Source organism: Genypterus blacodes, unplaced genomic scaffold (assembly GCF_046128005.1).
Source record: "Genypterus blacodes isolate CSIRO-AG114 ecotype Tasmania unplaced genomic scaffold, CSIRO-AGI_Gbla_v1 ptg000036l_1, whole genome shotgun sequence".
In the NCBI taxonomy this organism is placed as follows: Eukaryota; Metazoa; Chordata; class Actinopteri; order Ophidiiformes; family Ophidiidae; genus Genypterus; species Genypterus blacodes.
This window is the reverse complement of record NW_027466849.1, coordinates 3,724,328-3,750,117: the sequence shown is the minus strand read 5'-3', so window position 1 is coordinate 3,750,117 and position 25,790 is coordinate 3,724,328. Positions and strand designations below refer to the sequence as shown.

Genomic DNA, 25,790 nt, shown 5'->3' with positions numbered 1-25,790 from the left:
TTAAGTCGTGTTATCTGTGGTCACGTTGCCACAGATAACAAGTGTTGACATATTTAAAGTGTTGTTTGCCTCTTCTCAGTACCCGTGACAACCTCATTCTGACCCTATGTATATGATAAAACTCTATATGTGGCTTGTTTTCTCTATGGGCTGACTCCATCATTGAACCGCACAATGGATGATGTCATGAGTGCTGAAACTTTGTGTGTGTCTGTGTCTCTCTCTCTCTCTCTCTGCAGGTTAACTTCCTTCCTGCTGCAGTTTTTTGTTTTGGAGGATTCCAGCCACTTGACTCAGCAGGACCAAAGCACTGTGCGTCTGTTTATAAACTAAAAACACTCGATTTTTGTATCGTTTTTGAGAGTCTGTTTTAAATATTTTATTTATCATGGTTTTGTTCTCTAAGCTTCATGTACACTCAGATTTGTGTTGTGTAAATACTCTGATACTTTCTCAAGTTCTTTATGTTCTGGCTCTGTTGTCAGTCTGCTCATGCTAATTATGAGCGGCTGAGCGTTCACATCAGCATCTGTTACAATAAGGAATATAAGATACATTTCTCAGGTTAAAGAAATAACAAATGGAACCAAAATGGTGTGAAAGCTTTGTTCTAAGGCTTTGCTCACTACAGCTGATTGATCAGTATGAAGTATTTTTTCACTTAAACATTTTTTTCTTTGCAGCATCTCTGAATAAAGCAAGAATGGGCAAATATTTTCTAGTTTCCTACGCTTTTCGCCTGCGCTGAATGCAGCATCACTGTAGATGTTTTGTAAATATATGTGAAGCGATCAGCTGATCGCCGGCTGTTAAATAAACAAGTTCAAAACACAACGTGAGTTTTGCGTGCGCGTGCGCCAGCCAGCCAGCCAGCCAGCCAGCCAGCCAGCCAGCCAGCCAGCCAGCCAGCCAGCCAGCCAGGTCCGGTGACTCATTCGGCAAAATGTTTCCTGCGTTCCAGTTCGTAGTTTTCCTTCAGCGTCATCACCAGCCTCCGCTTCATCCACTCCTGAAACACACACACGTGATCCACTTGATGGTTAAATAGTTACTCGAGTTTTTTAATTAGCTTTGGTGTCAACACAGTGACAATTCACAGCCCTTGGTGAGGCTTGATGCGCAAACTCTGATCCTGCAGGCACACATATAATGAAGAGAAATCACTTTCCCAATGTTGCGTTAGTAAAGTTAAAGTTTCTGATGAAAGAAGTAGAAATCTTATGAGAATGTTTTAATATTTGAAGGAAAAAGTCAAATTGTCACGAGAATAGATGTGCAATTTGTTCATCAGTGCCTCGAAAGCTCCATCACAGTCTGAAATGTGATCCACTGGAGAAAAAAAAGGAGTGATGTTGACAAGAAAACAAAACAAAAAAAATGTGACAAGTGGATGAACTCTGGCTGCATCATTTGTGTACAGACTGACCAGGAGTTGCTGGTTTCTCTCCAGTTTCCTTTTAAGAAAAAACAGTTCGCTCTTCATCGCTGTCACTCCGCCCCCTGAGTCGCTACTGTCCTCCTGTCTGGCTCCGCCCCCTGCTGGTTGCAGCAGACACAGCACGTCGTACGCTTGTCCTTCACAAAGACAGTGGCACCCAGTAAGATCTAATTTTTAGATCAATAATGTGATTGCAAAGATTGCTCTGTCAACAAGATCCAAATGTTCTAATCATTTCCATTGTGGAAAGGCAGCAATTCATAAAAATCATCATATTTGGTTGATCAATTTCAGTCTTAAAGTGTCTGAGAAATTGCAGATTGAGCTCTTAAATTGTGAAAGGTTGTAGCATGAACAGCGCCACCAACAGAAGAATCACCTCCATATTCAAGTATAAACTGAGAAACAGATTGGAACATTTGTAAGTGATCCTGATCAATAACCTGTTAATTACAGAGATATAAATAAACGGCTTACTGAGGAACGCTGGGTTGCGGTGGAGGGATTGGGGTCCAGCCCAGTGCTGCTCCACCAGATCCAGCAAACCTCCAAGAAGAGACGACATCTCAAAAACACCCAGGACTCTGCAGGGGGGAGAAGACGTTGCACTGCTCTGAAAAACAAACAAATCAATAGCGATCTTTATTATTAGCATTACCTCAATAACAATGATTGGTATTTACAGAATTAACACAATAAGCATTGATTCTGGTTCTATGTTACTGCATAACTCAGTCAACAACCACAAACAGAAGCTCAGGCCAGGATTCAAACCAGCAGCCTCACTGACCTGCAGAGACCCTAGTCTGGTTTCTGGGTCGTTGTGGCCCCGCCCCCTCTGATGACGAACAGGAAAGACATCCACGTCATGTGAGAGGTGAGTAGTAACATACAAATCTGCAAGAGAAGAAGTGATCTGTTCCCTAAAACAACAGTGCCACGCCACCTGCTGGTCATTCATGACACTAAGCTGAATGAGGCTCAGGGTTTTAACCTGCGCTTAAATCCAACAATCTACTGATCGGCTCCATTTCTGGTGTCAGCGGTTGGAGAGGTGGCGTCCATCTGGACCCACAGGCCTGACTGGGCCCCGTCAGGACCTCCTCGCTGCTCTGGCAGCCGTCCGTCTCCTTCCTCCTGCTGGACAAAGCTCCTTCCTTGGCGTGCAGCTCTGGGCTGACGTCCTGACAGAAGGTCACAGAGCGTTTGGTCCTGCAGGAGGCAGATCGAGGACGAGGAAGAGGAGAAGCTGCAGTCTCACCATCATCGCTGCTCTTCATCTGCCTTGTGTATCCACAACTCTTAAAAAATATAGACGAAATAATGAGATGACATGAGTGGCAGCAGAAGATTCTTTTTCTACCTCCTTCTCTCCTTCCCTCCCTCCTACGGTCCATTCCTTCCTCCTCTCCTTCTCAAACTCCTCTTATCAGCTGAACTAACTGTAAATAGCTGTGACATCACTTATGTCCCCTATGTCCTTACTGCACCCTAACCATGTCCCCTACACCCTCACTTCACTGTATCCTGAAATGTCTCTACTTTGTCCTCCATCTGTCCTCACCCACACCCCAACTGTGTCCACACTACTCACAAGTCCTCACCTGTGTCCTTGCTTGCCTCCTCACCTGTCCACACAAGGTTTGCAGTTCTCCTGGAGAGTCCCGGCAGGTCTCTGGGTCCATATTTAGACGGTGCAGGTTAGGAGTGTGTGTGTGTGTGGTATGTGTATGAGGTATTCGTCGTCGTGTGTGTAGTAATATGTATTGTGCGCTGGTGTAAGTTTGGTCTGGATCAAGCTGCAGGTCTGCTTAGGTTCAGGACTCTCGGTTTACTTTTGGTTGTCATGGACGCAGTTTGTCCTCAGGCAGGAGTTTAACAGTCTCACTGCGCAGGAACACAAAGCAACAAGAACAACGGGAAACACACTTACAAGAGGGTCAACAAGTTAAAGGTGAGGTGTGAGGAATAGGTGGGAGAACGGAAATAAATTGCAATAAAAGTAAGAGTGCATACCTCCATCAGAGCCGATTACACTGACTGACGAATATACAGACTGATAACAGATTATACTGACGAGACTGCTGATAAACCAACAAACCTTTGATTCTAGCATGTCTAGTTACAAAGTTACTGAATATTTTTTACAGTTGTTACAGCGCCACCATTAGGTCAACTGATGTTTCATTTTTTTGCATTAGTCAACCCAGTTTTGTCAAATAATTAGTTTATGATATAAGAGCCCAGCCACATAAACCTAATTGTTATATATATATATATATATATATATATATATATATATATATATATATATATATATATATTATACAGTGTCCAGCAGACGATGATGAGGTGTGTGAGTATAAAAAATGCATATAAATATCTCAACTTCCACTGTAAAAGCCTTATTGTGTTGTTATTTTGTGTGTTTAATCAATTTTATAAACGTTTTGACTTTAAAAAATATTTAAAAAAATGTGTAAATTTCAAAGAGATGTTTATTGTATTTCTATTTACAGTATGTGTATTGATACACACAATTTCAAGACAACATAATTAGAAAAAAGTACAACATGTGAATATCAAACTGTCAACCCAGTTAGTGTTCATTTCAAACTTTAACAATAACAATCATATTTTGTACCTTAGTTGTTCAGAATTGGCGAAGTTTGTCGCTTTGTGAGTCATTTGACAGTGGCAGCCTTTTTGATTGATTCATTATAAGGAGGAATGACAGGTGCTCTGGGATATTTCTGACAGTGAGTGATGGAGGAGCTAGAGCTCTCTGAAGGTCACGCACACACGCACGCACGCACCCACCCACCCACCCACCCACACCCACACCCACACCCACACACACACACACACAGTGGCGATAAAGAGACACGCTTACGGTTCAGGCTCTTCCTGCTCCCACGCGGCTTTCCTGCTATTCGGGGGTGCGCGCCGGCGTGCGCGTGCTGTTAAATAGTCGGAGTGGTGACGTAACGTATGCGCGCGTTGGGGGAAACACACTTTTTTTAGCCAATTTCTTTCTGCGAGGCGCGAGCCAAGCACAGAGATTGATCATCAACATGTTACTGAAGCTGCAGACCAACTACAGTCAAACTTATTGATCTACTTATTCATATATTTATTTTAAATATTTTCAAACTATACTATACTGTTGTTTTTAGCTAAAGTTGGCTGGATAGCACTTTTGATATGTTGTGTGAACTCTTATTCTATGCATGAATAGCATTTGTTTTTATTTACTAAAACGCAGCACTTTTTTATCTTGATGGGGTAGCTCAAATGTTTCTCCCTCTCCCTGTATTTGATATAGTATAATATAATTAATACAATTATAAATGGATCTCTTTTATGTTCTATTTGTGTCCTGATTGTGTCCCTTTGTGTATCGTGTTCTTTTGTCCTTTTGTTCTTTAATTCTTTAATTCTATCTTTTATTGTTTCTTCTTTCTAATTTTTATATTTTACTCCTATTTCTTATTTTCTAGATATATATATATATATATGAAATCTTTTTTATGGGTATTACGAGGGTCGTGTATTGTATTTTACTAAACTGCATGAATGTACATGACATGAACCCTCAATGTTTTACTGTGAGCCTGGATCCTGTTTTTAATGATTCCAGCAAACTCTTATTTTGTATTTTATTTTTTGTTATCTACCTCTGTTTCTGTTTCATGTCCTTATGCCAGTGTGCCTGAAATGTATACGTACATAAAAGCAGAAACCTAACCGTAATGGTAACCCTAACCCCTTTAATCAGAAAGCACTTCATTTTCCCCCAAGGGGAGTTTTTACATCGAAACACAATTTAGGATTGTTTGTTGTTTACAATTACATTTTTTTTCTGGGGATGAATCTGACTTTCTTTCAGTGACCCCTTGACCTTTTCTTTAGCCCTAAAAAGAGCTAATACCTTCCATTTTAAACCTTTATGGTGTGTCATGAACACTGCAGCCTCTAGAGAGCAGCAGTGCTTTATATAAAGATCAGAGAGGTCTGTTTTTTTCAGCCTTTATTAATTGAAAACAGTCACTAACACTAACACATTAATGTCCAGTTTCTGCAACAGCATCGAGTCAAACAGAGCAAAGAGGGAAAGCAGAAAAGTTCAGGCACACAACTTCATATATATATATATAAATCACAACAGCAACTTCAGCTTTCATATCATAAAACGCTTACATTACTAAATCACTTTTCCTCAGATGGATCCAGAACACGCCGTCACGGTCTGCATGTCAAAGAGCAAAGTCACATTATTAACAAGACTAAGCTAACGTGTGGTGTGTGGCTGATGGGTGCATAGTAAAATTATCTTTGAACTATTAATAGTTTTGAAAACCTTCAAAATAAAATACATTTCACTAGTTTTCACTGTTGAAAGAAATTGGAAAACGTCCTAGATTTTGAAATTAAAGGAGAAAAATGTTTTTTTGTTTGACCAACAAACAAGAATTCAGATATGAAAAGAAACAGAAAAGCAGCAAATCCTCAGGATGTTCCAATCATTTCTGATTAATGATCGATAATCAAAAGCATCACAGATGAAGTTTCTGTAGATCCAGTAAATCTATTCGACAAATATTATCAACATCAAAGGCAAATTGGAAATCATGTAGCCACAGTAAAGAAGCAGAAATCAACGAGAAAATGGTTCTAGTTCCATGGCAACCTTAAAGCCTGCATGTGAACTTTGCTGGTCAGATCCTATCTTCTGAGCCTGACAAAGTCCAACTTAGGCCACGCCCACATCATAGTGTGAAAAACGATCACCGTCTTCCTGCGTCAGAGGGGAAAAGCAGCTGTGTCGAGCGGCTGCGTCCACACTCTGCTGTCATGTCTGACCCCAGAACAAACATGATGTTTTATGCTAGTGCTAAAGATCTAAGAAGAAGAAATCTGTTTCTTCATCTATATAAGAGTTTTGTTTCGTTCTGTTAAGCGACTGTTGGTCGTTGGTTGGTAATGAAACACAAGCATGAAACAGTGAAGGTCAAAGTTAACACTTTGTTCTGAATTATGGTTTATTTAATAATATTAAATCTTATTTGAGGAAAATTGCGTTTCTGATCAGAGTTTAGTTTCAGAGTCACAGTGCAACTTGAACATGAAGCAAGCTCACCCAGTCTGTCCAGTTTAGAGTCAAAAACACTTCCTCTCTCTCTCTCTCTCCCTCTCTCTCTCTCTCTCTCTCTCTCTCTCTCTCTCTCTCTCTCTCTCTCTCTCTCTCTCTCTCTCTCACACACACACACACACACACACACGCACACACACACACACACACACACACACACACACACACCAGCAAAGAGCTACAGGTCGAAGTTCAAGGTTTGGTCCAGACCTAAGTGCCATAAGAGCAAGCAAAGCGATGCCACCAGCGCCTCATTCTTTCTCTTCCTTCACCTTGGTGTCGTACGTCCCTGCGTTCTTGTAGGCGCCCACATATCCTGTCTTCTCCACCAGCTCCTCCCGCCCGCCGCGGCCTTTGCCCCGCCCAGTTCCATCGAAGCGCTCCTTGTGGGAGCCGGTGTACTTGGATGTGTCCGTTAGCCGGTCCACCGTCGCTGTCTTTGCCACTTTCTGTCAAAATGAGACACATAAATGCTCAATATTGAATATAGAATATTGGTTTAAAATGTATGTAACAAAGGATTAACAATGGAGACCGCCGCTCTACTGCACGAAAAAAAAGATAAATTGATAACATTTTTAAATATTAGAGGAATAATAAAACATAGAAAACTCTGAATAGAAAGAAATATAAATAATAGGTTGATTCCATTTTCGGTACTGGTCAGCCTGATGGTGGCGCTATGACAACAACATGTTAGGAGGTTTGCGCTGAGTCATGTAAGGTGCAAATTGAACATGGTAGGAGGGGGTGATGATGAACGACAAAGTGAAACAGCATCAGCATAAATCCAATAATTGTCATGGCGTTTAGATTGATCCTGTTGGGACAAAGTGAGCAAACAAACATCTTGGCTTAATCTTTGCCCGTCTTCGTGTTTCATCATTCAGTTTTCAGCTGCAGGGAACGAGTCCAGTGTGGAGAGGCAGAATGTAGAGGAGCCGAGTCATCCTCAGAACTCATCGGACACACGGCACCGAGCAGTTAGATGGCAAAAGAGTTGAAGCGCCAATGTTACCAAATTAAATTCCATTATTTTCAGGTCCATTTGTGTCCAAACTCACTGACATCGTTTTGCAAGTTGCAGCAGGAATTTTGAATAACAAACAACAAATGTGGGTGAGGACAGATTGCTGGACGAGGTCATAAAATAATGTATTCATAAAAGTAAATAAGCAGCCGATCTCTGTTCTGTGAGATGCTCAAGTCTCACCGTCACTCCGACGTTGGTGGGCTCTTTGCCCTCCACCAGCTTGATGAGCGACTGAAGTGCTTCCTCCTTACTTTGACCTTTGAACTTTTTCAGAGCCAGCTCCTCCAGAGCTTTCTGGAACTCCTCGTAGGTGATGACCCGGGACGTCTTCTGTCTTCACACAGAAAATAGCAACACAACACAAACAAACCAACGGTCATAATAAATACAACAAACAACTCCCATCAAAAAGATTTCCTACACTCCAAGAGATCAGGAAAAGGGAAATAAACATCGAACAAAGAGGTGTTTGGTGTTGTTTGGTGGATTGGATGATTGAAGTCTATCAGTAACAAGGAAGAAACAAGGCATGTTGGCAATTTTACAATTCATTCATTTAACAAACAGTCAGGAGCCAAAGTAGCGTGTGGAAGAACCATACATAGCCACAACAGCCTGGCACCTCCTCCTCATGGTGGTCACCAGCCTGGACACACACTGCTGTGGGATGGCATTCCACTCCTCAACCAGTCTCTGATAAACCCCGCTCTGTGGGGGTGAGCATTGTCATCTTGGAGGATGGAGTTTGGTCCCAGACTGTGGAGATATGGGATTGCCACTGGTTGCAGAATCTCATCTCGATATCAGCAGTGTGTGTCCAGGCTGGTGACCAGCATGAGGAGGAGGTGCCAGGCTGTTGTGGCTGTGTATGGTTTTTCCACACGCTACAGAGGCTTCTGACTGTTTGTTAAATGAATAAATTGTAAAATTGCCAATATGTCTTGTTTCTTCCTTGTTACTGATAGACTTAAATCATCCAATCCACCAAACAACACCAAACAAGAGTCAATAGCAACAGCAGAATAAGCTGTTTGGCACACAGCAGAGAAGATTTGGCAAATTCTTCATGAGCGCAACCCACATACTCATGCTCATCCCACAAATCCATGTTCCTTACAAATGGGGCACCATTTAAAAGGGGACTAAACAGGCTTTCCAACGGTATAAAATATATTGCCAGGAAACATTGTTACAACAGAGAAATAATCTACAAAACACAAATTTCCGAACTTTTTGTTCGATGTTTATGTAATAATGTAGTTTCACAGAAAGCTCTGCATTATGACACGTGTGCTGCCTGTTGATGTCTCACTTGACTTTGGTGAAAACTATGTCCACGTCGGTGCCGGTGACGTTCTTGCCATCGACGATCTTGCAGTCTTTGCACAGTTTGGCCCAGTTCTTCCCGTTCATCTCCTTCCCTGTGGCCTTGGCGTCTCCGTGGATGGCAAACTTCTTAAAGGACGTCAGGAGCTGCTCCATGTCTGCACTCTCCGCCATGATGGAAGTGTCAGAAACACAAACACTAAAACGCAAATACACACAAAGAAACATTCATTCAGTCATCATACCAGTCCCTGACACCAAAGTGCTGGCCCCTAAAAATGCAGTTTATATAGAATTCCTTTGTTTGAAATCAAAATTATTCTGGTAGAATCCAACGTGTGTCTTCTGTTTTGTTGTATCAAAAGTTTTCAATGGATGAGCTATAAAATTAATTTCTTACAACAATAAAACAATTATGCAAATATCATTGTTCCTACTTCAGTCTTCATTTGTTTCCAAAATACAAAAATATGTAATGAAAAATGCAATTGCTTGTTACAACAGCCGCTGTGATTATGTTTCCATAGCAACAATCTCATTGAAGAAATGAAGAACTGGTCAGCAGGGACGAGTTAGGATGATAACAACGGATATCATTGTAACATCACTTTTCACAAACTTCAGTCATGATGATTCATCCTCTGGGGATCATCAATGTCTGAATCACATTTCAGAGCTAATATGTGAGTGAGACACAAGGATTATCTGCTTCACTAAATATACACAAACTGTTGCGTTTTGTTACTATTAATACAAAAATAAGGAACTAAAAGGGTCAAAAGTGCTGTCGTACATAAATACAATGAAATACCTTCCCAAGTACAGGTAAGAACACACGTGTGTTTCACAGGACATAAAATCTGGTGCAATGTCCTAATGTCGAAAAGCCTAGTTTGACTAAATACTGCCCAGGTTGTGTGTGTGTGTGTGTGTGTGTGTGTGTGAACAGTGTGTTTTCCACCACAGGGTGTGAGACATGACCTCACTCTGGTCCTCAGACTTTCGATTACACACACATTCATGCAAACCCTAACTTTGGTTGTCCTGGTTACCGAGCATGTGTGTGTGTGTGTGTGTGTGTGTGTGTGTGTGTGTGTGTGTATGAGTGTATGAGTGTGTGTGTGTGTGTGTGTGTGTGTGTGTGTGTGTGTGTGTGTGTGTGTGTGTGTGTGTGTTTGTTTGTGTGTGTGCCCTATTAGTTTTAGAGAGCAGAGGTTGAATCGACTCTGATCGGAGGTTCAACACTCAAACCAAGTCTCAGAAACATGTTTTCAGCTAGTTAATGATGAATCCGCCGGGGCTCTTAATGAGGTCCCAAGAGGTCGATGCGGTGACGTTACAGCTAACATTCACAACTTCCTGGCACATTTTTCCACTGTAGTGTGCGCAGAGAGCTCATACCTCCACCAAGGCCCAACAGATCTTCAATATATCTAAAGAGAGTATCCGTCTACGGCAGGGTGTCCAAACTTTTTTCAGTAGTGCAATTCACAGTTCTGGTTTGACAGCAGTTGTTGACATACGTAAAATGTCACAAAGATGGAAATCGCTTCGTCTCGACCTTGAGTGGTTCTTGTTTAAATTCATAACGTATGTCTGCTCACACAAATATGTGGAGCCGAACAAGCTCAGCCTTTTTTCGCAAATGTTCGCATTTCTGGAAAACTGCTTTTATTTTTTGCGATTAGCATGGCCACCTCAGAGCTTGCTTTAGTGGAATTTTCATTTAACTCACAGGCCTGCTTGAAGAACCGCTGTTGTGAGGCCAAGGCAGCTTCGAGTTGCCTCACTTTTTCAGCACGTTTGCTCCCAGATAGCTTCTCGTATGCATTAGCATGTTTTGTCTGGTAGTGTCTCTTTACATTGAATTCCTTCAATACGGGCAACAGTCTCTTCGCAAAGTAGGCAAACACAATTGCTTTGGTTTTCACGGAAAAAAGATAGATTAGATAAATATTTCCATCTCTCCTGGAAGCGCTGGCCCTTGATATCAACCTTTATCTACCGTCGCCATAGCAGAGATTACTTGGAAGGTGTCACAGCGTGACTACAGAGTGGTGCTGCCACCTTGATGTGTAAAGAGAAATTGCACTTTGAATGTGTACCATTGGGTTTGACAGTGCCTGCAGGCCAAAAAGAATACATTTCAAGAAGGAAGCTGCGGGCCGTATAAAATGTGACCCTGGGCCATGATAAGGCCCCGGGCCGGACTTTGGACAGGCCTGGTTAAAGAGCATCATTTGTTTTTGCCCCAAAATAAATTGTTTGGTGTTTTACAATCCATCTTGGAAATAAAATGCTAAATGTGACCATGAATTAGCAGCGGTGATGACAGAGCGGTCAAAGTGTTTCGGCTTTTGACACCCTGACGTGGTAGTATAACACAGACATGCTCTGTCTGTGTGTCTGTGGGTTTGTGTGTGTGTGTGTGTGTGTGTGTGTGTGTGTGTGTGTGTGTGTGTGTGTGTGTGTGTGTGTGTGTGTGTGTGTGTGTGTGTGTGTGTGTGTGTGCGTGCGTGCGTGTGTGTGTGTGTTCATATTTAGGTGGCAGATTCCAGACTCATCCAGCCAGCCAGGTATTCAGACCAAGGTCGCCACTTTCTGCCCAAATATTTTCTTTCATTTTTCTGCTGGACTGGATACACTTAGGGTTTTCAGGTTGTGTCTGTGCATCACTATGCTTTGTAAACAGGTCAAATAACCAGTGAAAAAAATTACGCAAACATATTTAAGTAAGAAAGGAATCGTTTTGTTTGTCGGACCGACACTTTGTTGCACAGCAAAATAACTCTTACTGTATAAATCAAACAGACTGCCATGGAATTCTGGATCCAAGAGCATGAGGCAGCACTTTGGGAATTCAACAGGAAAGAGATATTCCTATGGTTTTGCTATGGCTATTGAATTTCTCGCTCTATCTTTGGTCAAGATTCAGTCAAATGTTCTCCCTCCTGTTGGCTTTGGGTCTACTCTCTGTGCTATTCAGGATTTTGTCACATCCTGTGTGAATGAGCTCAAAGTGCTGGAGCACCACAGTTGGCTTTAATGCTTTTGCGGGTTAAATGGGGTCCTTTCATACAGTGTTAATAGGAAAACATATGTCATGTGGGGTGTTACTAGGTTGCGGCCTGTGCTGCTGTGTGGTTCATTCCTCCTGCAGAGCTCCAGTTTCAGCTGCAGTCTGAGGAGCGACAGACCCCAACAGCAGCCAACAGCACAGGGATGGTGGTTTGGATATACTAACACACACACACACACACACACACACACACACACACACACACACACACACACACACACACACACACACACACACACACAGCTTGCCACCAGGTGTCAGAACACGTGTGTCAGATCAGAGGCAGGCTGTGAAATGCTGTGTGGATTAGTTGTCAAAGCAGAGTGTGTTGTGTTTTGAGACTCACACTGCTGCTGCTGCTGCTGCTGCTGCTGTCCGAGCTTCAGCTACACTTCTGGAAATGACCCAAGTATATTTACTGAAGAACTTAAGTTGAGTTTTAAGTCTGTAAGTAAGACTTTTCCTCCACTACATTTGAGAGAGTTAATGTTATACACTATGTTTAATCTGACAGCAAGTATAGAAGCAATTAAATGTACCCAAGTATCGGAATAAAAGTGAGAAGGAGTCGGGTTACAGAAGTGACAAGCATGCTGTTAAGTGATATTTTATCTCTCAGACTGGAGATTTTTATGTGTTCATATCTGTTTAAAGATTCAAAGAGTGAGGATATGGCGGCTGGAAAGGCAGGAAAAAAGAAAGAAAGAAAGGTTGCCGATATAAAACTGTTTTTTATTTTTCGACAGCTTTATATTCTTACTCATTGCATTTGTCTGATATCTGAGGTTTGTTGTTACTTCATTAAGATTTCACCTCACAAAGGAAGCTTCTCAACATTATTGGAGAAATCAGAGAATGTATTTAGTCGATCTGTCGACATAAAGGCAGGGTCAGCTCATCATAATAAGCACATATACTCTGCATTTTTGAGAATATTTTGATTTAAATCCTGCATTCCTGCACATAGTTGAGTATTTTAGTTAAATTATAGTGTCACTGCATGTGGAATGTAAGCACCTCTTCACCGCGGTTGCCCGTTACCAAGGCAACCACAGGAAACACACACTGAAAATGCTCCACAGCCGGTTCAGGAAACACACTCTGATGTGTGTGCGTGTGTGTGTGTGTGTGTGTGTGTGTGTGTGTGCCCTGTATATTAATATCGCTGAAGACTGAAAATAATGCTGATTCAGCAGGATAAACCCTTCTGACATATTTTCAGGTTTGGATAATTGTAATTAATTTATATTGAATATTTATCCAGAAGAAGATGAAGCCAACTAGATGATGCATGTCCTTTATAAAGCTTTTCTAAACATTTGTGTTTGTTTGATCTTGATGATGTCTGTAAGCAGGATTGTAAAGTTAGTGATAGATTTAAATTAAACTTGGTGGGCAGGTTTGAAATGACAGGAAGGATCAGTTACATTTTGGAACCAGTTGGCCTTAGGATGGTGCTGTAATTACCACTTTTGTTTTGGCCTTTAACTTTTGAGATGTATTTCATTGAATCAAAAGCATCAATCAACCTGATGGTGGCGCATTTATATATACTCCTTCTACATTTCAGATGAGCTTAAACATGATGGAGGATTGTTTTTGATATTACACAAGGTTCTCCCGTCATTGATTGCTAAATTCTCTTCATTCACACTTCAACATAAACTATAATAACAACTGCACATATTGTGAAATTTGGTCATTTCCTGCAACATTTAGTGGAATATCACCATGGTGACACAAAATCAAAACAACCTTATAACTCAGGGGCCAAAAGTCTGATTTACTGTAGATTTTATGCAGCACATCCATATGATTTATTCAGATGAATTAACTTTTTTGGTAATTTGTAATCTTATTTCTAATTTTGTAGAAAAGTAGATCGATCATTATACACAGGTTATTTCAATGTGTCCAAAGGTTGAAGCATTTCATAAATGAATCTCATCCTTTTTTGTCTTTGTGTCTTTATTTAACAATATTTTGAATAATGTCTAATTCCCTCAGACTTTTAAATTATTGGGAGAAACAAAATCCTGTGATTTGATGATCAGAACAAAGTGAATTCTGCCCTTCCGGTCGTTTACAGCTGCAAGTTTCCTGAAGGAGTGTGACTTTGTGTCTCCTCAGCCTGTGTGTGTTTTAGTGGGTGTGTTGTTGAGCCATGCACACACAATCACAGCCTGCAAACATCATTTACATTCTCTGAACTCGTGTATACCTGAAGGGTTAGTTACACCCAACACAGCCAAACAGTGGCCTGGCTTTGTCATTTTCATACAAAATGCAAGATTGATACTTTGACAAAGCATTTAAGTTAGTAATTGTGGGTTAGTTCTCTGGGACCAGTTTTCATATTCATTGAAATTTGCCACCTAAAAAGCAGCAAAGTGAAAAGTCTTTAGTGGACAGAATGAGCGGTTTACCCGGCACACATCAGAGCATTTCTGACCGTAAACAACAAACTCATAAAAAAAAAAAAAGACTCACACATCAAGCACATTTTTTTTACATTTTCCATGATTCACTCTTGACATCATATCCGGATCTTTGAAAGAATTTGAGGGGGCATGACTTCTCTGGAAGCAGAAGCTTTCAAATCAAAATTGCAAAAAAGACCTTCGACTCGAAACATTTCCTGAATTTAAACATTAAATATGAAATAATTCGATATGAAAATCTTTTCTTTAATATTCTATATCTTTTGACAAAAGGACATTGCTTCTGTTGTTCCAGTGCAGTGAAAATAAAACCAAACAAGATGACAAACAAACAAAATAAAGACATGCATGCAGCATCCTGCAGCCACTTACCTGTCTGTCTGTCCTCTGGCCGCTGTCCTCTAATTAATTAAGTCTGAGCTGTCTTTTTCTGTTATTTCTCTCTTGTCCTCTCTTCTTCACCTCCCTCCCTCTCTTTTTCGCTCCTCTTCTTTCCCCTCTCCCCCTCAGCAGCGACTACAGAAGCTCAAATGAGCTTTAAAAGTTGCTGAGGGCTTGTTATCATCTGTTTATACTGTCTCCATGGTGACACCCCGTCTAACATCAGGGGAGGGTAATAAAAGGGGAGACAGGAACAGAGGCGAGAGAGAGAGGGAGAGGGAGGGAGAGGGAGAGGGAGAGGGAGGGAGGGAGAGGGAGGGAGAGAGAGAGAGAGAGAGAGAGAGAGAGAGAGAGAGAGAGAGAGAGAGAGCAGGGGGGGGGGGGGTCAGCTCTCAGGCCTTTAGATCTTTAGATAAGGTCAGAGGTCCCAGGTCGATCAGGGTTGGAGGTGGGTGTGGTCCAACATGTGGGCTTGGGGCTGGGATGATTTCAAAGATTCAAACATAAATAAAGAAGTGTGCGAATGACCAGCTCCACCTGTACAGAGCTGCACTGCGCTGGCACAGATCGTACAGTAAAGGGGCCATGTGACCTCTGTGCATTGGAGCGCTTCTCAGAAGAAACCACCAACACACACAAGTATAAACACGGAGGTGCAGAGGACAGTCATACTGCTGGTGTTCTTTAACATAAAGAAAAACACAGCTGACAGATCTGCATCTCCCAGCACAAAACGGGAAAAGGTTGTGTTATACGTCACAACAGGTAAACTCAAGTAGCATTAAGAATCCTACGTTTATGAATTGAACATACAACTTTGTTGACTGTTCAATTGCATAACCCAGTTCTGCAGCACTGGGAGAATGGAAGAGATAGTTACTGTCCTAACCCAGAGAGCATGCCTCCCTGCAGGCATGAATGAACCCGACTCCCCTGTAAAGGAAGCTCAGCTGATACTGCAGCAGTTTATTTTATGCACATAATCTCCTCCCATGTCGACACTCCCCTGCAAACGATGCTGGGGGGCATTGCAGCCCTGTTACATAGAAGCCCAAAAATATCCTCCACATCGGATATGACATCACCGCTGAGGCCAAATAGGTTCCAGCTAAAGCCTGAGGGAGACGAGTCAGGTGAGCAGGGCGGTAGCTGAACTATTCTAAAGCCACAATGATGGAGAGCAGCCAGCAAAACCAAAAGCACAGCATACTCTGGACTGGTTTGGGTAAACTTGTTCCTCTGAACTTGTAGGTTAGAACCTTGTAAATTTGTTAACATGTAAAACTCTGATGCACCAGAAGCAGAATGTGCAGCGTTCTGCTCTGTTTGTTTTGTTGCCACTCAGAATAATGAGCCAAATGTAACGAGTACAACATCTGCCCCACCCTGCATGAGGTCAGAGGGAGGGCAGGGCAGGGCAGGGCCATGCACACACAGTCTCTCTCTCTCTCTCACACACACACACACACACACACGCACCCACACACACACACACACACACACACACACCGCTAATGGAAACTGTTTGTTTAGTTTGTTGAAGTGGATTAGAACAATGGTCCTCAGGGATGAACAATAGACGTGGTGTATGTGTGGAGTGATTTACTAAGCAACCATTTAGACACACACAGTAAGAGAGAGAAAGAGAGAGAGAGAAAGAGAGCGAGTGAGGGGAAATGGCAGGATATTACCTCATGTCAGAGTGGGTGAGGAAGCAGCTGTCCTCAAAGGCAGGACGGTATTGGGACTGGATGAAGACAGGATGGAGTGTCACTTTGTCTGTAGAACAACACAACTGTGCTGTGTTCACAAACTACTAATAACACAGTTAAGCTTGAAGCATTCTAGCTGAGTCTAACAGCTTAGAGCACTGTGAGTAATTGAAGCACATTTGTACTCACAGAGGCCATTTACACCTGGCATTGAAATCACATGTTGTAAGGTCACATGTTGATGTGATGTGTAAATGCAATGCGGACACATCCATTCTTCCAGCTCCAAATGATTTGATTATTTGCTGAACGTCTGATGTAGCAAGGAGACTAAGATCACAGGTTTTCAAGGTGGGGCCACGAGGGGGCGCCAGGAGGGCCGAGATCGAGGTCGCTGGCGGGATGGAGGTAGCCAGCAACCTTGATCTCGGCCCTCCTGGCGCCCCCTCGTGGGTCCGCAGTTGCCTGCATTGAACTGACCTCAAAGCGAATACTGCATCTGTGGTACTCTGTCTTGGCATGAAGCCAAATTGCTGTTCACAAATGCTCACCTCTGTCCGTAGCCTAGTTTCTCTTACTCTTTCCCACAGCTTCATTGTATGGCACATCAACTTTATTCCCCTGTAGTTGCCACAACTCTGCACGTCTCCCTTGTTCTTAAAGATCAGCACCATCACACTTCGCCTCCATTCCTCAAGAATCCTCTCGCTCTCTAAGATCTTGTTGAAGAACGGGGTCAAAAACTTCCATACCTCCACAGGTAAATCATCAGGACCAACTGCCTTTCCACTCTTCATCCTCTTCAATGCCCTCCTAACTTCACCTTTACTTATCTTTGGTACTTCGTGGTCCACAACGGTCACTTCTTCTACTCTTCGTTTTCTCTCACATTTTCCTCATTCATCAACTCTTCAAAGTACTCTTTCCATCTTCCTATCACACTTCTGGCTCCTGTCAATACATTTCCCTCTTTATCCTTCACCACCCTAACCTGCTGCACATCCTTCCCGTCTCTGGCTCTCTGCTTCACCACCAGGGTCATCCTACACACCACCATCCTATGCTGTCTGGCTACACTCTTCCCTACCACTACTTTGCAGTCACTAATTTACTTCAGATTACATCGTCTACACAAGATGTAGTCAACCTGTGTGCTCCTACCTCCACTCTTATAGGTGATCCTATGTTCCTGCCTCTTCTGGAAGAAAGTATTCACTACAGCCATTTACATCCTTTTTTAAAAGTCTACCACCATCTGTCCCTCTGCATTCCTGTCCTGGGTACCAAACCTGCCCCTCATCACCTCTGTTGCCTGCACCAACATGTCCATTGAAGTCTGCTCCAATCATCACTCTCACCTCTGGGTATACTCTGCATTACTTCATCCAACTCACTCCAGAATCTCCACATCCTACCTGTGGGGCATAACCACTGACAACATTCAACAGCACACCTTCAATTTCCAGCTTTAGACTCATGACTCTATCTGACACTCTTTTCACCTCCAGAACATTCCTAACAAACTCCTCTTTCAAGATAACTCCTATCCCATTCCTCTTCCCATCAGCACCATGATAGAACAGCTTGAATCCTGCTCCTAGGCTCCTGGCCTTGCTACCTTTCCATCTGGTCTCCTGGATACACAGTATAACCACCTTCCTCCTCTGCATCATGTCAACCAACTCTCTAGCTTTTCCTGTCATAGTCCCCACATTCAAAGTCCCTACTCTCAGTCCCCCCCTGACTTTTCTCTTCTCTCTGCCTATGAACACACCTTCCTCCTCTCCTCCTCCTTCGCCCCAGCATGAGGTTTGTTTAATAGAAACTGGTGGGAGACTGTGGTTGTACTGGGATGCTGCCACACAGCAGGTGATGAGACAGAGCAAGCAGAGCTATAATAACACCATTAAAGAAACCACGCACCGCACAGACACATTTAGATTGATGCTGTTATGATGTTGTCATGGCTTGTTACTTGGGCAACCCCCCCTTGTTTCCTGGGGAGGGCGATGGCAAGCAAGACACACACACACACACACACACACACACACACACACACACACACACACACACACTCCTATTAACCTCTGTACCTCCTATTTGTCACTCTCTGACTAATAATTACCCCCTCATCACCTCCAGGGAGCGCCGCCCACCGTCTCTAAACCCATCCAGTATCCTTTCCTGTCCCACCGCCAACTAATTTCTGCTCCACGACTGTGCCGCAAGAAATGACCATCGGTGGCAGATGGAGGATGTTCGGCTTCTTATACGTGAGATGCGTGTTTTCTTTGGCTGACGTCAGTGAAACCCTGAGAACGGAGCTGAGAGCTCCATTTGCTGTGGAAACTGATTGATCCACACTGAGAGGCTAATCTGCTCACTGCTCAGCCTTAAAGTAGCAAGTAATGAAAGGGGAGGGGGGATTAAGTGCATGGCTGTGTTACCTGTAAAGGGATCTGGCCTGTGTAATGCCTCCCGCCCTTCCATGTTCCTCCTCCTCCTCCTCCTCCTTTGCATGACCCCTCCTTTTTATTTAAACGAAATCAACTGGTCATCATGTGATAAGGTCCGGCTGCTGATCTGATGGGATGAAGCTCTGGTGTTCGCCTGCAACATCACAGCAAACACACACGAACATAGCTCAGCTGCTGTCTCACACCAAAAGCACCATGTCAGTACACATAAGCACACGTAGCACTTCCTGTACATCTGGATCAGTCAGAGAGAGAGACTGGAGGCTGACGTCCTGCTCGCAGATCAATATTATTATTTTACAACAAATGGCTCCCATGCAAGCGTCTGTCTCTGTGTCTGTCCTTCTCACAAACTGAGCAGGGAAGCTGTGAGGCAAAAGTAAGTAAAACAGCACCTGACAGCCCTGATGTACGTCACTCTGAACCAATCAATAAGAAATGAATGATAAGATTGAATCAGATATACATATGAATGATGGAATCCATTGGTTGCAGCCACGCTGAAACTCAAATTCCTGAAACTCCTCTTCTAGCTCTAAACTTTGACCTGCAGACTCATATTGATTTTTCATTGAGCTGTAGTTTGAGACAATTTGCTCTGATGTTTAGGTCTTATTCAGCTTAAAATCCATTTTGCTTTCCTTAAAAGAAAAACAGGTTCAACACTATTCTGAGGACAAACAGTGGTTAAAATGACACACAAGGGCCCGTCATGACTAAAGATGTCATGGCAACAACCCAGTTCTGGCTGACATGTGTGCTGCCACTTTGAGGGGGGATGAAGCAAACAAAGCGCTGGAGTGCTGCCCGGGGACGGTGGCACACACACACACACACGCACGCACACACGCACACACACACACACACACACACACACAACCTAAACCCTATGATCCCCTGGACAGAGGGTCTCCACAACGCACAATACCAAAGAAACTCTACTATCATTCGACCGGGTCCAAATAACCCTTTGTAGATGAGCTATCGTCGCACTCTAGCGGTGGCTGAAAGAAATTGCACCGGCAGGGAATTGTCTTTTCTTGCACTCAAACTCAAATTCCTCAAAAGTGTCAGTACAGGCGTGTGTCCGCTTTTTTGCTTTCAACACCAGAGTAATTAACACTTCAAGATGTCATGAAACAGTTATCGCGCTGTACGTTTAAAATGTTTACGTTTCGGTAAATTAAATGTGGCAAAAACGAGAGGATTAATCATTTTTTTATACAGATTATATTTGATCCATTCTGCTTCCACATTGCTGTTTTTCATCTTTTATAAATGAAGTTTGGTTGTAAAGTTAAGCTTTCGCCAGCAAATGCAAATCAGTTGTTCTTTACTGTGTGAACCACTGGAGAGCGCTGTTAACCAGCAGATGCCGCCGAGCCTATGAGTCAGTTTGTGTGTTGTCAGATTCCCACGATGCAGTGATTCGCTTCAACGCAGCCCCAACCAGGGGCTTTGAGAGGGACGTGGGCAACAAGACCACCATCCGCCTCTTCAACTCCCAAGTAAGCCCCGCCCCTTTCCCCCCTCCAGGTCTCTAGAGTTTGCTGCAGTCTGCAGTGCTTCTGTTTCTTCCACCTGGTTCAGATTTTCTCTGCTCTCATCTGGATCCACTTATGTGAAATCCTGACCTGTGACCTTTGACCCTGAAGGCTCAGGCTCATTTCTTACAAGTAGGAAGGAAAGTAGGAGGAAAAGGGTCCTCATCTTTCCCCTTAACCCTCTGGACAGAACTTACCAATCAACCCCTATCATGGAGAAGTGATTGAACTATCTCATCATGACTCCAGCCTCCTTTTTTGGTCCAGTTTATCAGTTACCTCATGTTTATCCACATGTTGTGGTCTGCACAGATCCTGACTCTGCCCAACTTCCAGTTCAACAGCAGCCCTTTGTACCAGGACGTCACCCTGGTCGCCTGGGACCCGGCTTCGTACTCCTTAGACCTGCTCAAGGTAAAGACCCACCTCACTCTCCTCAGTAATGTCAGATTCAGGGGGACAGCAGTGATTTCCGTCCATTTCATCTCTGGGCTGCTCAGCTGGGAAGCCCCGCCCCTCTGCAGTTCTGATTGGACAATCAACCTAAATCAGTATTCCACCTTGGCAACATGTAATAAGGTTTGTTTATTTATGACAACCTATGTTAAAGCAGGACTTACCTCGCTCCCTCGTGTTTGAATTCATTAAAGCAGGACGTCAAGCTCTCGTCTTATACAAATCAATCGAGAGTTGAAAATAGAAAAGCCCCCTCTGGTCGGTACACAGTGGAGCCTCTTTTGAGTCAAGCAATGATGGCTTATACTTGCATGTGCTTCAGCTTTCAATGCCTAGAATAGTTTTCTGTCAGTTTTCCTGCAGTGCCTGAAGTCCTCCTCCTCTTCCTCCTCCTCCCCTTGTGTCGTTTCTCCATCATATGGCCATTCAAGTGTCACAGATGCATCATCACCTGGCAGGATGTAGATGTGTCGCTTCCACAAATAACACATTGCAGAGGAAATACAGTGAGTGTGGACATGGATCCTCACATCTTCTCACACATTCAGTCTTTCCTTCTGTGTGTGAAAGGACGCGGCCGGTCACGCAGGAGGCGGAGACGCTTCTGTTCACCAACAATGCTTCTCATACTGTACATGGTTTGACGGCACATTCAGACTGTCAGTGTGAGAATGCGTTCAGGTCAAAAGCTCACTGAGACACACAGAATACCGCGAGAAGCTTCTGCTGCTCCGTTTCCCTGTGAGAAGAAACAAAGAAACAAAGGTGAAAACAATGAAAGCAGAAACAACATCCAAGTCCCAGAATTGATGTTGCTCAATTCTCTTTAAGATCTCCGTAGAGGAAGATGAAGCCGAAACTGTGTAGCTGGTTTGTCAAGGCGACCACGTGGCAACAGACCTGCAGCAGCTTCTCTTTTGGTTAAGATGTTACTTTCTCACAAGGTTTGCTTTTGAAATGGCCTGAGGTTGGTCAGAGGAGGTGCAGGTGAAGCGTTCACACGTCTGAGGCATCTTCACGTTCCTGTTATCCAAATTACAATATCTCTTTTCCATCTTTCTCAGTGGTTTAAGAATCCAGACTACGACCTGTTTACACCGTACAGCGAGCGCCGCCGCCGCCGACCCAAGCAGCCGTTCTACATCCTGCACCCGAGGTTCCTCTGGAGCCTGTGGGACGTGATCCAGGCCAACACAGTGGAGAACATCCAGCCCCACCCCCCCTCCTCTGGATTCCTAGGTGCCACTCAGCCGGGACACAAATACATTTATTAGTTTGTTATAAAATCATTTAAGGGATATTGAAGATAAACTGATTTAAAGAATTTCAAAATTCCTTTCATGTGCAAATACTGGAAGTAATTTCTTTGTGCATCTGTTTTGTGGCAAAAATGTTCTATACCAACAAAGTATAAAAAAACGCATTTACAGATAATATTTTTTCAAACATTTAGGTGGCCTGTTTGAGAGGACGGCACTTTGTGTACGCTCCCTTGGCTGCAGTGATGAGAATGTGTTGATCTGAGCAGGTTGTGTGTTTGACAATAGACTGACCAATCGCGTACGAGATCACAGCACTTTATTGACCAAACAGACACGACAAGCAAAGCAGCGGCTTTGGTTTGTTGCACAAACGTGGATCTATTAGGGCACGATATAAAAATAAAAATGTTTTTCTTTGGGCACGTCAAGAAATAATAAAAATAAAAATCACAGCATCCACACCGGCGCTGCAACGGAAAGTTTAAAGAAACGACTCGAGTCTCAAAACTGTCACCACCAGTTCAACAACCAACATTGAGTGACTCTGAGATTAGTCTCTTACTCGGCTGAAAGACTCTGAATGCTTGAGTGAACGATGAAGGTGTTTTGGACACGTTTGAGTCGTATTAATTTCCAAAAACTCCATTGTGCCGTTGACATAACAAACCAAACCAAAATCAGGACAAGTCGTTAAAGGTTACGAGCGTCTAGCCGAGTTGACTGGTTTGTTTGTTATCTTGCAGCACGACACAGTAAACAGGATTGGACGAGTCCAGATCTTTAGCCACGTTAGCGTACTGCCACGTGCCAACAACTGCCGGACGGATTATCAAGCACCACATTTCTCAGACAGTTTAGTTCAGTTCAGTTCAGTCAGGCTCAGTTGTACTTTTAAGTCAAACTGACTGAGGATCCATCCAACAGTGTTGCGTTCAGGTTTGTGGGCATGGCGTAGCGGCTAGCCTGGCTAATAGACTGCTAGTCTCGCTGGGTGACACGTGACACGATCACAGCACTCAGACTTAGGGTGACCATTTCCATAACACCAAAAAGGAGGACATTATGCGGCATATCAATAAATTACCATGGTGTACATAGGACTCTGGTATACTCTCATTTACAATACAATTTTGTGTGGTTTGAAGATGTTTGTGTAGCTGAATATGAAAAAATATTAATGAAAAGTCAAAAAGTGTTTGTTCACAGTATTTGAATTTATTCAATACATAGTGGTGTTCAAAAACTGACCACTGAGATGAATCTTTTGTGCCACAAAGCATAACATGTGTGGACTCAAATGTAAAAAACAAATAACAGGTAGCATATATAATAATAAAAAAATGCTTTTTTGAAAAGCATAAATAACCTTTTATGTTAACAACAAAGGAGATTGTAAAGAAAACAACATTTACATTCAACTGCTCAAAAAGTATAGCATTTTTAAAGTGCTTCAGTCATTTGGGGACTTGTCTTCAGTGTCTTCATCTGTGTGTGTGTGTGTGTGTGCGTGTGTGTGTGTGTGTGTGTGTGTGTGTGTGTGCGCGCGCGCGTCAGTATTTGGGTCTCTTCACATGTAGCAGCTCAGGAGACAACAGCACCTCTGTCATCATGGCTTCTAAGCCCCCACTGCCCCTCGGCCTGTTTATATCCTGCAGGGACTGGTACAAATAACAACATAGCAAGAATACTGTTATCAACCTTCAAAAATCTGTATTGTTTTCAACCCAATAAATATGAATATTTCATGTAGCCCCTCAGTGAAATCATAAGACTAGTGTACTCACCAAAACAGTTGATTGTCTATCTGCAATACTTCTGTTCTTTCCTGGCTGCCTCCAAGAGTTTTTTTTGTTTCCAATGAACGTTTTGTACATCTCTGTGCAGTAATAAGTGAAATTGACACACACTTGCGGAGCCTTGTTTACGTTTTCTAACCAACGATATAGCGTATATTTATCTGACACCGCTCTTAGCCAATCAGCGGATCTGACATTGCGGGCAAGTGGACGCCGATACGGGTCCGTTTCGCGGGTCCGCTTCGGAAGCCGCGATACCTCCGCGGCGAATCCGTGGAGCGAACTCTCAGGACGAGACATCAGGGCAAGACTTCAGGCACAGCTGGGGCACCCATCCTGACTGACATGTTAGGACTGATGCAGTCTTTGTCTAGAGTGGGTTTGGAGTGCGGGGCGGCGACGGTGGGACTGCTTTCGCCCACTCGCTTGTTGAGCTGTAGGACGATGGTCTTATTGGACGGCATGGACGAGTGTCCGTTCTCAGAGAGACGGTGTTTGCAGTGGAACAGGATCAGGAAACATCCGTAGAACTGTGGCGGGACACAAAGAACAGAAGGGTCACTGGGTGCAGCTGTGAGGAACGGAAAGTCTTTTTTCCTTCGGGACATTTAACAAGCGGCAGAATGAGTCAAAAAAGAGGACGAAGAAGACGTTCCTCATCAGCGGGTCTCAATGTCCAAACTTTTTTTCTGACCGTCTCAAGATTTAAGAACCTAAATATTAAATTGCTCATAATTAAAACAGGATTTGATTATTAATCATGGCCGTTTGTCGTGATCTGAAACAGTGTAAACCTTTTTCTGCCAAACATTGAAAAAAAATTGTTACAATTACATTTTTCAAATTTCATACAACAGAAACATTTGCCATTAGTAAAATATAGGGAAAACCTCTTAACTTAAAACTTGCTTTTAATCTTAAAACTGAATAAACTCAAATGTGTCATTCATTTGTATCGATGATTATCGGGTGTTTATCATCTGTTTTGCATGCAATTAGATTATAATTTCCACTTTTATTTATTTAAATGTTTCTGTGTCCAGCGTGAGTAAATGTCCATAAAATAAATATTGTTCTGTTTTTTTTATCTTATTAACTCAGTCAGTCCTGCAGCTTTTGACATAAAACGATAATTTGATCCCGTCGTTATTCTGCTACTGTCAAGTTCCCAATCAAACTTTCCTCGCAGGGTTTTATTGTTAAATGTCTACGGGAACTTCTCAAAGCAAATACGAGCTCAGCAGGGACGCTGACCCCTCTGCTTGTTTGCAGGTATAATGCTGATGCTGACTCTGTGTGGCGAGGTCGACGTGTACGAGTTCCTCCCTTCAGTGCGACAGACGGACTTGTGTCACTACCATGAGCGTAAATGTGACAAAGCCTATACAATTGGCGATTACCACCCCCTACTATACGAGAAGAGGCTGGTCCAGAGAATGAACGTAGCCGCAGAGCCTGATGTGAGGACGAAGGGCAAGGTCACGCTGCCGGGATTCAGCTCTATCCACTGTGAGACCTGAGCCAGCGGGGTCTGACCTTTCACCTTGATCTTGTGTTTGTCTTCTGGGCAGTGTTGGGCCATCACAAGCTCAACTTCAAGAAATGTACAATTTGTCAGAGGAGGAATCTCACTCAAACATGACTGTGACTCCTTGACTATAAGACTTTAACCCTGAGAGAGACTTGAGAGAAA

General features: G+C 43.1%; 3 protein-coding genes across 6 annotated transcripts in view; 2 read left to right on the top strand and 1 right to left on the bottom strand.

Annotated features, from left to right (window-relative positions):
- The window catches only part of plekhg4 (pleckstrin homology domain containing, family G (with RhoGef domain) member 4), a 43,951-nt gene extending 43,127 nt beyond the window's left edge, over positions 1-824 (top strand). For all 4 annotated transcript variants that reach the window (XM_076146946.1, XM_076146945.1, XM_076146944.1 and 1 more), the window contains one exon: positions 240-824. The gene's annotated coding sequence lies outside the window, so the exon portion shown is untranslated. The remainder of the gene's footprint in view (positions 1-239) is intronic.
- A 4,677-nt stretch (positions 825-5,501) lies between these two features.
- Positions 5,502-9,144, bottom strand: tppp3 (tubulin polymerization-promoting protein family member 3). The gene is made up of 3 exons (XM_076146980.1): positions 8,936-9,144; positions 7,804-7,957; positions 5,502-7,039 (listed from the first exon to the last, which is right to left on the bottom strand). The coding sequence occupies exons 1-3, from the start codon at positions 9,121-9,123 to the stop codon at positions 6,842-6,844; spliced, it is 540 nt and encodes a 179-aa protein (XP_076003095.1). The 5' UTR covers positions 9,124-9,144; the 3' UTR covers positions 5,502-6,841.
- Positions 9,145-15,925: 6,781 nt separating this feature from the next.
- Positions 15,926-25,617, top strand: LOC142996015 (beta-galactoside alpha-2,6-sialyltransferase 2-like). The gene is made up of 7 exons (XM_076146881.1): positions 15,926-15,983; positions 16,885-17,015; positions 17,226-17,322; positions 20,450-20,547; positions 20,896-20,997; positions 22,104-22,278; positions 25,370-25,617. The coding sequence occupies exons 1-7, from the start codon at positions 15,926-15,928 to the stop codon at positions 25,615-25,617; spliced, it is 909 nt and encodes a 302-aa protein (XP_076002996.1).
- The last annotated feature ends 173 nt before the right edge of the window (positions 25,618-25,790 follow it).

Coding starts and splice junctions, on each gene's coding strand:
- LOC142996015 (XM_076146881.1), top strand. CDS start 15,926: ATGACATCACCGCTGAGGCCAAATAGGTTCCAGCTAAAGCCTGAGGGA. Junction 15,984..16,884: donor GCCTGAGGGAGACGAGTCAG/GTGAGCAGGGCG, acceptor CGTCTGATGTAG/CAAGGAGACTAAGATCACAG. Junction 20,548..20,895: donor TCCGCCTCTTCAACTCCCAA/GTAAGCCCCGCC, acceptor TGGTCTGCACAG/ATCCTGACTCTGCCCAACTT.
- tppp3 (XM_076146980.1), bottom strand. CDS start 9,123: ATGGCGGAGAGTGCAGACATGGAGCAGCTCCTGACGTCCTTTAAGAAG. Junction 7,958..8,935: donor ATAGTTTTCACCAAAGTCAA/GTGAGACATCAA, acceptor TTCTGTGTGAAG/ACAGAAGACGTCCCGGGTCA. Junction 7,040..7,803: donor CCACCAACGTCGGAGTGACG/GTGAGACTTGAG, acceptor TCATTTTGACAG/AAAGTGGCAAAGACAGCGAC.